This window comes from Chamaea fasciata, unplaced genomic scaffold (genome assembly GCF_029207755.1).
Source record: "Chamaea fasciata isolate MVZ Bird 193981 ecotype frontalis unplaced genomic scaffold, bChaFas1.0.hap1 SCAF_9, whole genome shotgun sequence".
In the NCBI taxonomy this organism is placed as follows: domain Eukaryota; kingdom Metazoa; phylum Chordata; class Aves; order Passeriformes; family Sylviidae; genus Chamaea; species Chamaea fasciata.
The window spans coordinates 35,543,115-35,556,062 of record NW_027094094.1 but is presented as its reverse complement, the minus strand read 5'-3'; the positions used below and the strand labels follow the sequence as shown (position 1 = coordinate 35,556,062).

Below are 12,948 nucleotides of genomic sequence, written 5' to 3'. Positions count from 1 at the left end.
AAACTACTTGGTCAAACTGTAACACTTGTGGACTGATTTCAGACTGGGTGTTTTTTAAGCAAGAAAGGGGAAGAAATTCTTCAATGTCTTAGAATGAACATAATGAAAATCTTCTCTTATTTGTTCAAAACTTGGATATACCATTGAGTTCCCATATGTCAGTGCTCAGGGGTTTCAGTGATAACAAAATGTGGACCTTCTGTCCAGAGCTTTTTCCAAGAGTGAGGTCAATCTCTGGCCAGATTTATTTATTTTGACTTGGTCATTGACTGGAGTGGCTTCTGTCAAGAAGGTCATGTTCCATTTTGATCCAGGGCTTACAGTGTCCTCCATCTTCAGGAAAGAAAAAAAGCACAGCCCATTTTATATTTGATGCTGCAGCGTTTTCTTGCCATGAGTTGAAGGCAGCTATTGAGACGCCAGCCCATTAGTGGCTCCATTTCCAGCCTTTAAGTGCAGTTCCAACAGAACGATATCCTGGCATTTCAGCCTAGGCAAAGAACCGAAGTCATTGTTGCCGGTTAAACGCTCATTTCCAGGGATTTGCCAGTGAAGACTGTGCAAACTCGCTGGAACTTAAGTACCACCTCTGGTTAGCTGGAAAAGGTGGCTCTCCCCTTAAATTCTGGGGTTAAATCGGCTTCGTGGTGAGCGGCTTGGAGGACGGGGCATTCATTAGCTGGGACATTGCCAAACTGCAGCTGTTTGTGTGGCCGCCTTGTTTTGGAGGCTGAAGTGGCTTTGATGTATTTTTAAGTTGCCCTTTGCCAAGTGAATAGGTGCTAATTTGCCTTCTCAGAGCTGAGTGCTGCCTGCTTTTGCCGAATTCAGCCCTTGTCCCTTCAGCCTGTGCCGGTACATGGGTGAAAAACCCTCCTCTGCTAAGGGTAAACGCTGTTGATTCTGCTGGAATTTACATTTGGGTTGCTTAATACTTTCAGTTTCAATTGGTTGTCAAATACTTTCAAACTCTGACACATTATATGCATTTTACGGCTTTTCCAATGTAGTGAGTATTCATTAGTGTTGCTTTTTGGCAAGGAAAGCTGCCTTCCTCCTTTGATTATTTGAGAAAACTTGGCCGTTTTTTTAGATTGTTAGTAGCCTCTCCAGTTGTATTGGAATGACACATTATCCCCCAGAAGAAAATTAATTTAATGCTTCATCTGTTGTTGGCTCGACCCAGAAGTGAGACCTGTGAAGCGTCCTGAGAAGCAAAGTTTTAGCAGTTTTTAATTTAGTGGTTTATTGAAAAACTGCTCTAGTCCCACCTGAAGTCCAACAGCAGAGGAATCAAGGATTTATTCCTTCCAAGGCTTAGTTGTAAGTGTTTTGAAAGGCTCCTCGTACTTTCTTTCCCTATTGTTTGGAGGGTGAAGCTCTCAAGTGCTGGAGATCTCCCCAGTTTAACTGGGTGGTCAAAAGGGAAGAGGGATTTGAAAGTGGGCTCTGTTCTTGCTTATTCCTATCTCTAGAATTTTTTTCCCAGAGAATTGGATGACCTTTGTTTAGGGGGAACTGTCCTTTTTCTCCTGTGCACGTCCAGTTTTCCTTGCTCTGTTCTGATGCTCTTGAAGAGCATCTGGTTTGAAGCTATTGATTAGGAAATTGGGCTATGTCCCTACAGTAATTCCTGTTTTGACATTGTAATTGTGCTTGCATTACCATTTTCTGGGGGTTATTTTGGCTGCAGCAGTGTTTTCCTCCCATCCCCCCTTGGTGTGTAACATGCTAATTAGATCTTTAAATTAAGGACTTGCTGAGTGCTTCCACCTTCATTGAAAATCCAGTCTGAGGTACTTAATTGACCTGTTTTGGTGGTACCTTCGCTCACCACCGGAGAATTCCTTGGAAAAAAATTATTTACACAGTTCCTTCTCTTAGGCAGTGGTAATATCTGGTGGTGGTTCTTGGGACTGTGCAGAGAACCTTACATTGCTCATCTGCTCTTGGTGTGTCTCTCTCAGTATTTGATGTCTCTCAAGCTGTGTATTTTTATCTGCGACTCTTAAGCGGAAGTGAATAAAAGCTATCTCCTACCTGTTGTGTTTGTAAGAATTAAGGAAAGCATGGAATCTGCGTACCAGAAAGCCCCTTTTTATTCAACAGTTGGCTTTTTGATGCTCTGCTTGTTTTCATTTGTGCTTTCCTCAATTTCCTCCTGCTTTTCCTTTGTGCAGGAGGCCATCATTCCCTATAAGGAAATCCTCCAGATGTATTGGGAGAAAGTGACAGGCTTTGTGAACGCTCAGTGTGATGGACTTGAACCCTGGCAGCTCATTGGATTGACCTTTTCTTCCACACTTGTAAGTGTGTGGCTGCATGGCTTCCTCTGCCAGCCTGAGAGTAAGTATTTGATGTGGGGCATTTTCTTACCTTTGGAGGGAGGGGAGGTGGCCCTGAGTTGTTCCTGGGCAGTGGAAGGAAAAAGGGTGGAACAAGACCAGACACTTGTTAAAACAGACTGTCTGCGGTCACCTAATACTTACCAAGCTCTCTTCAGAATGAAAGTCAAGGCCCGTCCGGTAAATGAAGCTCCCCTGTTCTGTCAGAGGGTGCGTGGAATGTGCTTCTGTTTCCTTCCCTTTCCCTCATCTCCCTTTTTCCTTTGACTAAACCATTTGCTTGTCACAACAGTCTGTTCTGCGCAAACCCTGGGGAGTTTTATGGAGACCTGGGTTCCTGTGAACTTAGTCACTGCTGCAAAGTGTCTGGATAACTCTTGGTTGTTTCTCTTCCTGCTGGGGGAGGAGATGTGGTCTTGATTCCATACTGGAGGCACATTTCATCTTCAGAATGTTCAAGATAATTGCATGTGATAGTGTGAGGATATTTTCTTCTTGTAATTTTTTTTTCTATTTCTGGAGTATCTTCCTGGTTTGAGTGGTTTCTGATACTGGCAGCCCTTCAGTGGAGCTGAACTCTGCAGAATCTGCAGTTTTCTCTGGTCGTGTGATGGCTTGAGGTCACTGCCATGCCCTCAGAGATGCATTTCACTTCCCACAGGCCCCTTAGGGTTACACTCTGGTGGCAGCTTGTTAAAAATTGCCAAGGTTTTAACTTGATGTCTCCTTCCATGTCTCTGTTTCTCAAGCAGCCCTTTTTCTTTGTAGAGATAGGGGCAGCTGAACAGTGGGAATGTCTGTAAGGAACAAACTGGTATGAAACTTTTATTCAGGACAGTTATCTTCCTAGCTAGTGTTAGTACTGTTGCACAATGTGTTTTGTTTAAGTGTGGAGTAGCTCTTATAAGATCTGATTAGATTGTCTGAGTTTTTCAGGAGTTTGCAGTCTTTTCTCGCTGTGAAAATTATTCATGAAACAGTGTGCGCAGTGAGATGTGCAACAGAAATGTTACCATCAGGAGACTAAGAAGTATTTACTACAGAATGTGCCAGTTAGTGTCCTTGGTAGCTTTTCAATTTGTATATATGAAGTGAAATATATATATGAAGTGTACATAAAATTGCAAAGTCTTAAAATGGTTGATTTTTAAACTTTATTTAATTATTTTTTGGTTTTTCCTGTAACTGCTGATGTGCAGACAGAACTGGGAAGGTATTTTTGGTGGCTACAAAGCATCTGTGTCATCCTGATTTCATTCCTGCCTTGAGATCTATCAAGGAGTTTTCCAGTGCTTGTCATCAGTGGCTTCTCTCATTTGAGTCTTTGTGCTGTGGTGGAATTTCTGCTCTTTCCTCTGTCCATCGCCTTTCTCTGCGTCACCTCCCAGTGCATCAAACAGGGCTAATCCATGCTGTGTTGTGGCTGACATTGTAACAAATGTCCCTGTTCCCTCCTCTGGTCTGGGAGCCTGTTTCACACTGCTCAGTGATTTTGTTTTCAAGTAACTGTTCTGGTTTGAAGAGGCAGGAAATGATAATAGTTCCTTACCTTTAGCAAACTGTGGAATCTCTGTTTTTCCTGTAAAATTCCACATGTGGGTGTGAATTCCAATGTAAGTAAGAAACAGCTGATTCCTGTAGATGGCTGCTGTTCTGCAGTCCAAATGTTTCCAAAGTGTGGTCCATCCCTGAAAACCTTGCACTTGGATTCACTCATCTGTCCCACTGTGTCCCAAGGGTCACTATATTATTTCAGCTTGAATCAGGAATGCTGAGCCTGGATCGTGAGCTGCATCAGAAGTTTCTCTTTTTTTTGTTTCTCAGGTTCCTTTCTGCCTTTTGTCTTTCAGGTTTGACATCCCGAACTAAAAAACGGTTCTTTAAACTGCTGAGAAAAATGCCATTTGTTGGGGCTATAGTAAGTATTTGAGCAAGTACCTACAGGATTTTTCCAGGTTCTAGTTTCAGCTCTCTTGGAGAATATAGAGTTCTGTGCATCTTTGTTGTCATGTCTGATCCTAATGATCCAGGATATAGATCTGGAATGTCTTCTGCTGCCTCCTGGTTTAATGATAGGTGTAATTTCTACCCAATCTTTTTGTCATCGTATCACTCCCCTAAGAAGGTGGTTCCACCCCTTTTTAACTTTTGAGCTATTCATATTAACCAAGAATGAGTGAATTCTCCAGTAACATTTTCTCATTGTTAGATTTTTAAGAAAATGATTTTAATTCTGGAAGAAGGTACAGGATTGAACTGGAGTTGTTCTTCTGAAGCAGTGTGAAGTGTGAGACAGCCAAGGGTTTGTTGTGCAGTGTGGAACTGTATTTATTTTAATCAAGTAACTGGCCATGATTAGTTCAGGGCTCAGGTAACTATTAGCAAAAGTTAGCAGAAGGATATCAGCACGTTGTGTAATCATTAAAATGGCACACGAGCTGTAGTGTTTAGGAGCTGGTGGTCTTTTTGGTGTGTTATTTTTTTTTCTACAAAAACTTGAAACCACAACTGTCAGCATGTTTTAGCATGTTAAGGACTCAGGATGAAGAAATGCACAGCTGGGTTTATTTTACCTCGTAAACGATGGTATCACACTTGATTGCACTTCCTGCTGCTCGCTGTGCTGGTGTGTTTACACAATGATTCCAGGGGTCGGATCTGTTCCAGGCAGTTTTATCCAAAGAGAGTAGCACAGAGGAATTCTTCTGCTTTGGAGATGGAAGGAGTTCTCCAGTTTTTCTCACATCCCCTGGAAGGGATTAAATCCCCTCTCTGGCCTGTTAAATGCCCCAGCTTTTAGCTCCTAACCTTAGTAGCCCTTGATCAGACAAATTCTCTTCTGCTTCTTGCCTGCCTGTTAGAAAAGGACACTATACAATCCCTGTTGTGTCCAGACATCCCTTTCCAGGACTAACACTGCTGCCCTGTGCCAGAGCACTCCTGCTCTGTGTCCTCTTTATGCTCTGGTAGGTTGATACCTGATAACTTATCAGAGGGTCACAAGAGGCCTTGGCTTTGAGGCATTCCAGTGTCCAAAAGTCAATATCCCAACACCTGTGTTGCCTGTAAGAAGAATCTTTACTTTGGAATGTGTTGTGAGAAGGAGTCTGGGGTTTCCGAGTGCAGGGTGTGGGTGGGAAGAAAGAAATCTCTGAACTGTGCCTGTGGTGGAGATTCCTTTATTGTCTCTGTTTTCATGGGTTTCTAAACTCTGTGTGTGGTGGTAGAGGAGGCAATGCATCTGAAGACCTCTACAAATTAAAAACTGTGACTTTAAAAGGTTTTCTGGATAAAAATGCGGGTTTTTTTCCTTGAGTTTTATTTTCTCAAGCACTAAGGAAAGGGGTCAAAATTCCCAGTGGAGCAGTTCCTGTCTGTTCCATCAACACCACAGATGTAGGCAGCAGGTCCTGTCCTGCACACATTCAGCAATTATTTAGAATTTGACCAGTGCCATTGTTTGATAGGCTTTTTTTTTTTTTCTTTTTAGATTCAAAAGAAGATTGATGAAGCCTTGAATGATGTCACTTCCAGTTTATCTTTCCTGAAAGATGAAAAGGATTATATCAAAGTGCTGCCAGAACAAGGCATGAGCCAGCCTGAAGTGCTGCAAAAGATGAAAGAGTACAGCTCAAAAGGTGAGTCTTTACTGCAGCAGACACCAAACATGACACTTCCTCTCTTAAATGAGTCGCAGTGACTCCTGCTCATGGGTTCAGCTTAAATATTTTGTCCCTTTGCAAGTTTTTGTCTGTTTTTCTTCTGGACATGACCAAGATTCATGAGTTCTAATGCTGCGTTCTGGTATTTACATTGAAATTCTGTTCCTTCCACAAGAATTCTAGGCTGATGGAGAGATGGGGAGAGCTGAGCAAAGGGGAAATATGGAGGAAGTTCTCTTTTTGGATTGCATTTCTGAACAGTTGCCTTCATGTTTGACTTTTACCACAAATGTGAAGCCCCAGAAAATACTCACAGTCAAAAAAAGCATCTTCCAAGTAGGATTGTTAGGGAATTTCCAAGACTATGAGCTCAATCAAGAGAGACAATGGTTTGTGCCCTGAAAAAGCCTTTTAAGGAAGAGTGATGATGATGTTCTCCTGGCTTGAGTCCACACAAGCAGTGTCTGACACTTAATTGGAGTTGCCTCTCATGTAAACATGTTCCCCTTGATTTGTGCCAGTTACAAATTTGGGTGACTTGCTGTCCAGAGAAGATACGACTGCCCTGCTCCTATCCCAAATTTGAGAAATGCCCTGAATTGTCTGCTAGAACAGTGCATCTGCTCCAAATTCAGAAGTGAACAATTTCATGATCGAGTATCCTGTAACAACTTCCTTCTTTCCTACTGCTGTGTATTGCTAATGTTGCTTCTGTGTTTTCTTTTAAATTATTGTTTCCTGCCTTCACTGGGTTATTTTTTCTTTTCTAAAGTCCCCCCTATTTCCCCTTTCCACCCCTCCACTCCCCTTTGGAAGTTGCCTGAAGTGCCAGTTTAGGTTAAATTTAATCAAGGTGCCAGCACTGTGGATTTCAGCAGTACAAACTTGGCTTTTCCATCTCTTCTCAGCTTACAGTGGTGGTGGGTGCTCTTTGAAAGTGGCTTTAATTTAATGTCCAGTTGGTTGGATAGCAGTTTGAGGAGACTGCTGGGGATTAAGTGGATTATTTATTAATATAACTGCTTGCTCCAGCTGCATGCTGAGTATGTGCTGACTCTTTAGTCGTCATTTACTTGCTAAGTTCACACGGTGCCAGGGGCTCAGCTTCACACACAGCTGTGCCTGGGCCACAAAACTTGGGGACATCTCAAAAGCTGAGTCTTCCTCTGTGGAACTGAGGGGATTTTCTATGTGTTTTTCCACCCTGACTGGGAATGGCTGTGTTTGTGAGCAGTGTGCTCTTCCCTTTCTTCCAGGAGACGTACGCTGGCAGGATGGGAAGGTCTCTGGGACTGTGTACAGTGGTGAAGAGAAACTCACCCATCTGCTGGTGAAGGTAAAGTGCAAGCAGGCCAACTTTGCATCTTCAGGATGATCAGAAACCCCTCAGAGCTGTTCCAGCATTCCAAAGTAAATAGGGAAGATCTAAAACTTAAGTCTGGGAAGGGGAATTAGTGGCAATTTGGGCAGCATAACTCTGACCATGTAACTGTCCTTGTGAAAACACCTCGTAGAGGTAACTGGGCTCTAATCAGATGAGGTGCTGTTTTGAGTGAATTAATAATTACAACTGAACTGGAGACTGGTACTGGAACAACTTTCACTGAGCAAAACCAAACTCTTCTTGGTTTGAGCAAAACAGAAGCTTTGGGAAATGTTTTTTGGCATGGCTGTGTGATCCAAATCTTAGACAATGGAGCACTGACACGCTTCAGTGGTGTCTTTGTGAGGTCTGTTTACCTGCTCTGGAACTTCTCCCTTTGAGAAGGCTGCAAAATAACCTAAACAGCCTAAAGGTTTGTTTTCAAGTACATCTCCTTCCAGAGTTCTTTTGCTGGGAAGGGAAGCCTGGCCCCCTTGCTCCTGGGAACAGCTTTTGTAGCAGCTGTAATGGGCTCTGTTTAGTGATTGCTATTGCTGTTCTCTTCCTCATGTTGACATTTTCTGTGCCACTTTTGGGGAAACAAAGCTCAGAACAGCCTTTCTGGGGGGGCCTTGACTTGGATCACTTTCTGGAAACATTCCCTTTGTTTGTGCTGATTATTCACTGGTTTGTTTTGCTGTATTTTATTTAACATCCCTGCAGTTGCTTTTTGATCTGGACTGCAGGCAGTTGGGACTGTCCTGTTCCAGCCTTGTATCCTGTGAGTCCACAGTTATGGAATGAGCAGAAATACTGGTTTCCACAGCCACTTTTCTTGTGGTGTGGGTGGGCATTTGTGCTTTACTGCCTGCTTCCGAACCCCCTCTTAACAGTAAACTTGAGAACAAGTTCTGCAAAGTCACTTTTTTTTTCCTGATTTATGTAAAGCAGTTGCAGGGTGTATCTTGTGCTCTTCTTTAAAAACAGCAAAATTATTAGATCCATCCTTACAACAGGAGATATTGCTGTGCTGCAGAATCACTCCAGAGGTGTGAATAGAAAAATGTTTATTTTTTTCTTTTACTCCTGAGCTTCCCACCTTGTGGCATTTACTTGCAGGAACAGTTAAGTCCTGTAATATTCTTTCAGTGAAATGCAGCTAATGTGCTTCTGCAGTGCACATGGGGAGTTCTCAAAGCCTCATCCGCAAGTTTAACTTTGTCTCTTTGTTTTCTGAAGGTGTATGAAGAGTTTGCCTGGAGTAATCCTCTCCATCCGGATATATTCCCTGGTCTGAGGAAGATGGAGGCAGAAGTGGTGAGGATGGCCTGTACGCTCTTCCACGGGGGCCCCAACTCTTGTGGAGCTGTAAGTAGCCTGTCTTCGACTGCCTCCTGAACATTTCAGGGTATTTTTGACTTTGCTAAGTGCAAATGCACCTTGTCCTCTCCAGATGAGCGTGAGGGTAAGCTCATTCTGGTGTGTTCCATGCCAGCTGTGTGGAGGTTGCTTAATTCCTCTTTATGAGAGAATTTCACTCAGAGAAACAGTTCTCTAAACAAGACTGTTTACTTCAGCTTTTTTCCCCACTCTTAAGTAACACAGGCTTGATGACAGTTAGAAATGAGAACTGGTGTAATGCAGCCTGGCTGGATGTTAGTGGGGAATTGTGAACGGATAAGTGTCACTCTGAGAAGCTCCCCTCAGTTTTAGTCTCTGAGCCGGAAATCTGTGAGCCTGCCAGGTTGCTGAGCTCGAGGGCAGGGCTGGCTGGCTGGCTGGCCACTCACCAACAAGCAGGCATGGCATGGATTGTCAGCTGTCCAGCTGGAAAGCTGTATTCCCAGGCTCATGTGGCCTTCCAGTGCAAACCAGTTTTACAGCCTTGATAAAATTCCCAGCAAGAGTCCCAATGTGTGTTCTTAAACTGATGCTCTCAGTGTTGGAAGGCAGTGTTGACACAAGAGCTTATGACCTGAGCTGGCCTTGAGTGGGCTTTTCCTGTCAGCTGGAGGCTTGCTTGTGTTAAGGAGCTGAGTACTGGAGTAGCTTTGCCGAAGGTGTAGTTGGGATCGGACACCCAGTGAGATTGAAGATGAACCCAGCTGTGTGGGAGTGCAAGATGTGATTGCCTTTGAGAGGAGGAGGTGACGCCTTCTGACCTGACTTTTCTTCTCAGGACTGTATTCCTTGCACCACCTTCAAGTTTAGAGGAGCTCTTTGCCTGTAAAAACCATTTCACCTCACCTCAGCTCCTTCCCAGCTTGCAGTGCTGAGAACACCGGGGAGATTATCCCTGGAGTGGGGCAGGGGCTGGGCATGAAGCTGTTAGAACTCGTTTCTGTCAGCAGATGTGACATGAGCTGATCCAGCAGGCAGAGAGCTGTGTGCCTCTGATGGGGGTGCTTGGTGAACTTTGCTTGCTGAAGCCTGCACTGGGGTTCTTTGGGTTTTGTTATGTAAAACATGATGTCAGAGTGTCAGCCTTGGCCCTGGGTGCTCTCCCACTGAAATAGAAAAGTGGAATTGCCTAAGAGAAGGTCAGAACAGGTAAAAAACTGCCGCAGCCCAAGTGAGACCAGCACAAATATGCTCTGGGGAATCCTACTTTTCCTTCTGTCCTTCTCTCCCTCCCGAAGATGGTGCCACAAAGCAAAAGGGAAGTGCACAACCTGCTGTGGAATTCTGTCCTAGCTGCTTGAACAAAGCCCCATTTGTGGGGAGAAGGGGAGGGCTGGAAAGTTGATCAGCTGGAAATGGAAGATTAATTGCACCCCTGTAATTATCATGTCTGTCATTGGTTTTGTAAAGAATATATTATTCTATTCCATCTGGGTGGAGCAGAATTGCTTATCTTTGCCCAAATGGGTCGGTGTCACTTATCAGATGGTGGAGTGCTACTTATCTCTCTTCATTGTTTCACTACTCCCATGGGAATACCTTCTGCTAATGGACCATTAAGAGCTCATCAATGACATTACACATTATATTGGTACTGGTGTAAGATGCTCCACACAGGGAGGAGGAGCCAAACCATCTTAACCTAGATAAAAAGGAGCCACAGTACCACTAGGTATCCAGTTTTCCACTGGGTCCCTGGAGGAAGGCCGGAGCCATCTCACCATTACTGGACCCTTTTTTTTCTATAACGGGACCATCTCTACTCCAACAGAACCACATCTGCCACTCCAGGAGGGTTTACTTTGGACTGCTTCCAACACCCTGACCAACAGGGTGTCAGGTTGTATTTCTGACTCTGTCAGGGTTTTCTAGGATTTCTTGTTTATTTGTCTGCTTATTCTTCTGTACTACAACTTCTGTATTTTTGTATCCCTAGTAAAGAACTGCTATACCTATTCCCAAAATCTTTGCCTGACAGCCTTTTTAAATTTACAATAATTTGGAAAAGGGGGGAGGGGCTTACATTTCAAGGGAGACTCCAACCCTCCTTGGCAGATACCTGTCTATCTAAACTAAGACAATGTCTGAATGAGTGTTTCCAGTGGACTTCTTGTCTTTCTCCCACTGCTCTTCCTGACTGTGAAGTGTCCTGAGTTGCTGATCACTGATTGAGAGATGTGGGTGGGTATATGTGCTCACATGTTCTTTAAGCAGTTGGGCTCAAAGATTTCCCTGATTTTCTTTCCTTCTCCTCAGAACTGAATTAACATTTCAGAATAATTTCTGGAGGCTTGGACATTGAGTTACAAACTAAATTAAAAAGAACATTCTTTCAAACTGATGGTTTGCCTTATGTCTTGGGAAGGTCCTGCTGCAGCTAGTGGCTGAGTGCTGCAGTTGTACTTCTATAACTGGTGAGACTGCAAAGCAGAGAGGTTTTAATGCTAAACCAGGGAAGGTGCAATGCTCTGAGTTATCTTTAATCTGTTCAAGAGGGTTGGCTGGCTCATTCTACTGAGAAGGTCTCTGGTTTACTCGATTCAACTTTTGCAGTGTTGAGATTTAGAACAACTGCTTTTTTCCCCCCTGAACTTCCTCACTGCCACCTCTGACAGGCAGAGTGTCTTACTGACAGGCCCCTGTCCACTGGATTTACTAACCTGATTTAAGCAGCAGGGGCTGCTTGGCCATTTTGTTGGTATTGGTGGTGGTCCCTGAAGGCAGATGGAACTTGCTGGTGTTTCTGGAGAGAGTGTCTGCATCTGTGCTGCGTGGAAAGCACCAAAAAGTTTCTGTCTGGACTTCTCAGTTGAGCAGTTTCACTTCCTTTGTGCTCTGATGTCCATAGCACTTTGTGGCAGTGATATTCTGCTGCTCAATCTGGGAAAGGCAGCCCAGTGACACATCCATGCAGTTCCCAAGGTTTTCAGCAACCTGGGATCTCTGCATGGTCTTGCCCAGTGTCATGTGGACATCTCCCTTGGCAAGATCTCTGGGGAGCTTCCTCTTTGAAGGTTTTTGGGTGTGTTTCATAAATGCCAAAATGAAACCTGTGTTTTTTACATTTCTGAGTGTTAAATCAGATGAGCAGTTTGCGTTATTTACGTGAGTTGCCTTTAGCTGAGCCATGTGGGCTGTATTTCTCCTTTGTCGACATGGGCATAAAAGCTCTAACAATGCCCTGGTGCTTAGAGGGGTTCAGACATGCCTTTGCCTTAAATTGCTCTGAGAGATGTTTCAAGTTTTTAAGCAGTTTTAAAGAAATCATTTTCAGCAGTGGATGCATACTTCCTATTTCTCACTAATTACTACTATTGTTCTTACTTTAACTGTGTTATGCAAGAGCAAAGGGACAGGAATTGGTGAGTTTAGACACCTGGAAGATTCTAATCACATTCTTGCAATGATTTGGAAGGATGAATTAAACTCAGCACATAGAAGAGGAACAGGAGAGTTTGTTCTTGTCTGATGTGTTCATGTTCACAAGGTGCTTTGATTTGCAGTGTTGGCTGTGTGAATTTCCCCTGTAGTCTGGGGAGAAATCACCCCTTATGCAAGCTACAGTTTTTTTTTTTTAAGTAGCTTTTTGAACTTTAGAAAGAAAGGGCAGATTTAAAGTGTAGGGGAAAATTCTGTGTGTTGGTGACATGTGAGTATTTGATGTGGATCTCCGTGAATTCTTCCACGGACAGGAGAGAGAAGGCAAAATCACCAGATGCAAGCCTAAGCTTCCTGTAGAAACCCATTTTGTTTCTTCTCCCCAAATTCTGTGGCTTCCAAACTTTGGCTGCACATTTAAAGTAGGGAGATGTGAGTGATGTGTCTTGAGGGGGGCTTAAACTGTGTAGATCTGTCAGATTTTTATCTGCAGTGATGACCAGGTCACCTTGAGAGACACAAGTTATGGAATTTAGAACCTGCAGGTTTCCAGGGTTTTATGGGAGGCTGTCCACAACATTATGACCATGCAGTGTATTGTGGTGTGTATTTTTTACTCTGTTACCCTAGAAATAAGTTGTAGTTCTCTTTTTTTTTTTTTTTTAATTCATGGGGTGGTTCAGGACAGTGAAACTTTTGGTCGGCTTTGTCTCCAGCGTCTGAATGGACATGTTTCTTCAGGTGAAAATGGAAGCAAAACTTCAGAGACCATGAACCAAAGTGGTTCTTTAATGTCTGA

At 43.6% G+C, this 12,948-nt stretch overlaps 1 protein-coding gene across 1 annotated transcript in view; it reads left to right on the top strand.

The window, feature by feature from the left end:
- Window positions 1-12,948, top strand: part of SGPL1 (sphingosine-1-phosphate lyase 1) — a 29,902-nt gene that overhangs the window by 6,384 nt on the left and 10,570 nt on the right. The window contains exons 2-6 of the mRNA XM_066191907.1: window positions 2,181-2,346; window positions 4,196-4,263; window positions 5,836-5,983; window positions 7,264-7,343; window positions 8,610-8,738. Of these exons, the coding sequence (XP_066048004.1) occupies window positions 2,181-2,346; window positions 4,196-4,263; window positions 5,836-5,983; window positions 7,264-7,343; window positions 8,610-8,738 (591 nt within the window). The remainder of the gene's footprint in view (window positions 1-2,180; window positions 2,347-4,195; window positions 4,264-5,835; window positions 5,984-7,263; window positions 7,344-8,609; window positions 8,739-12,948) is intronic.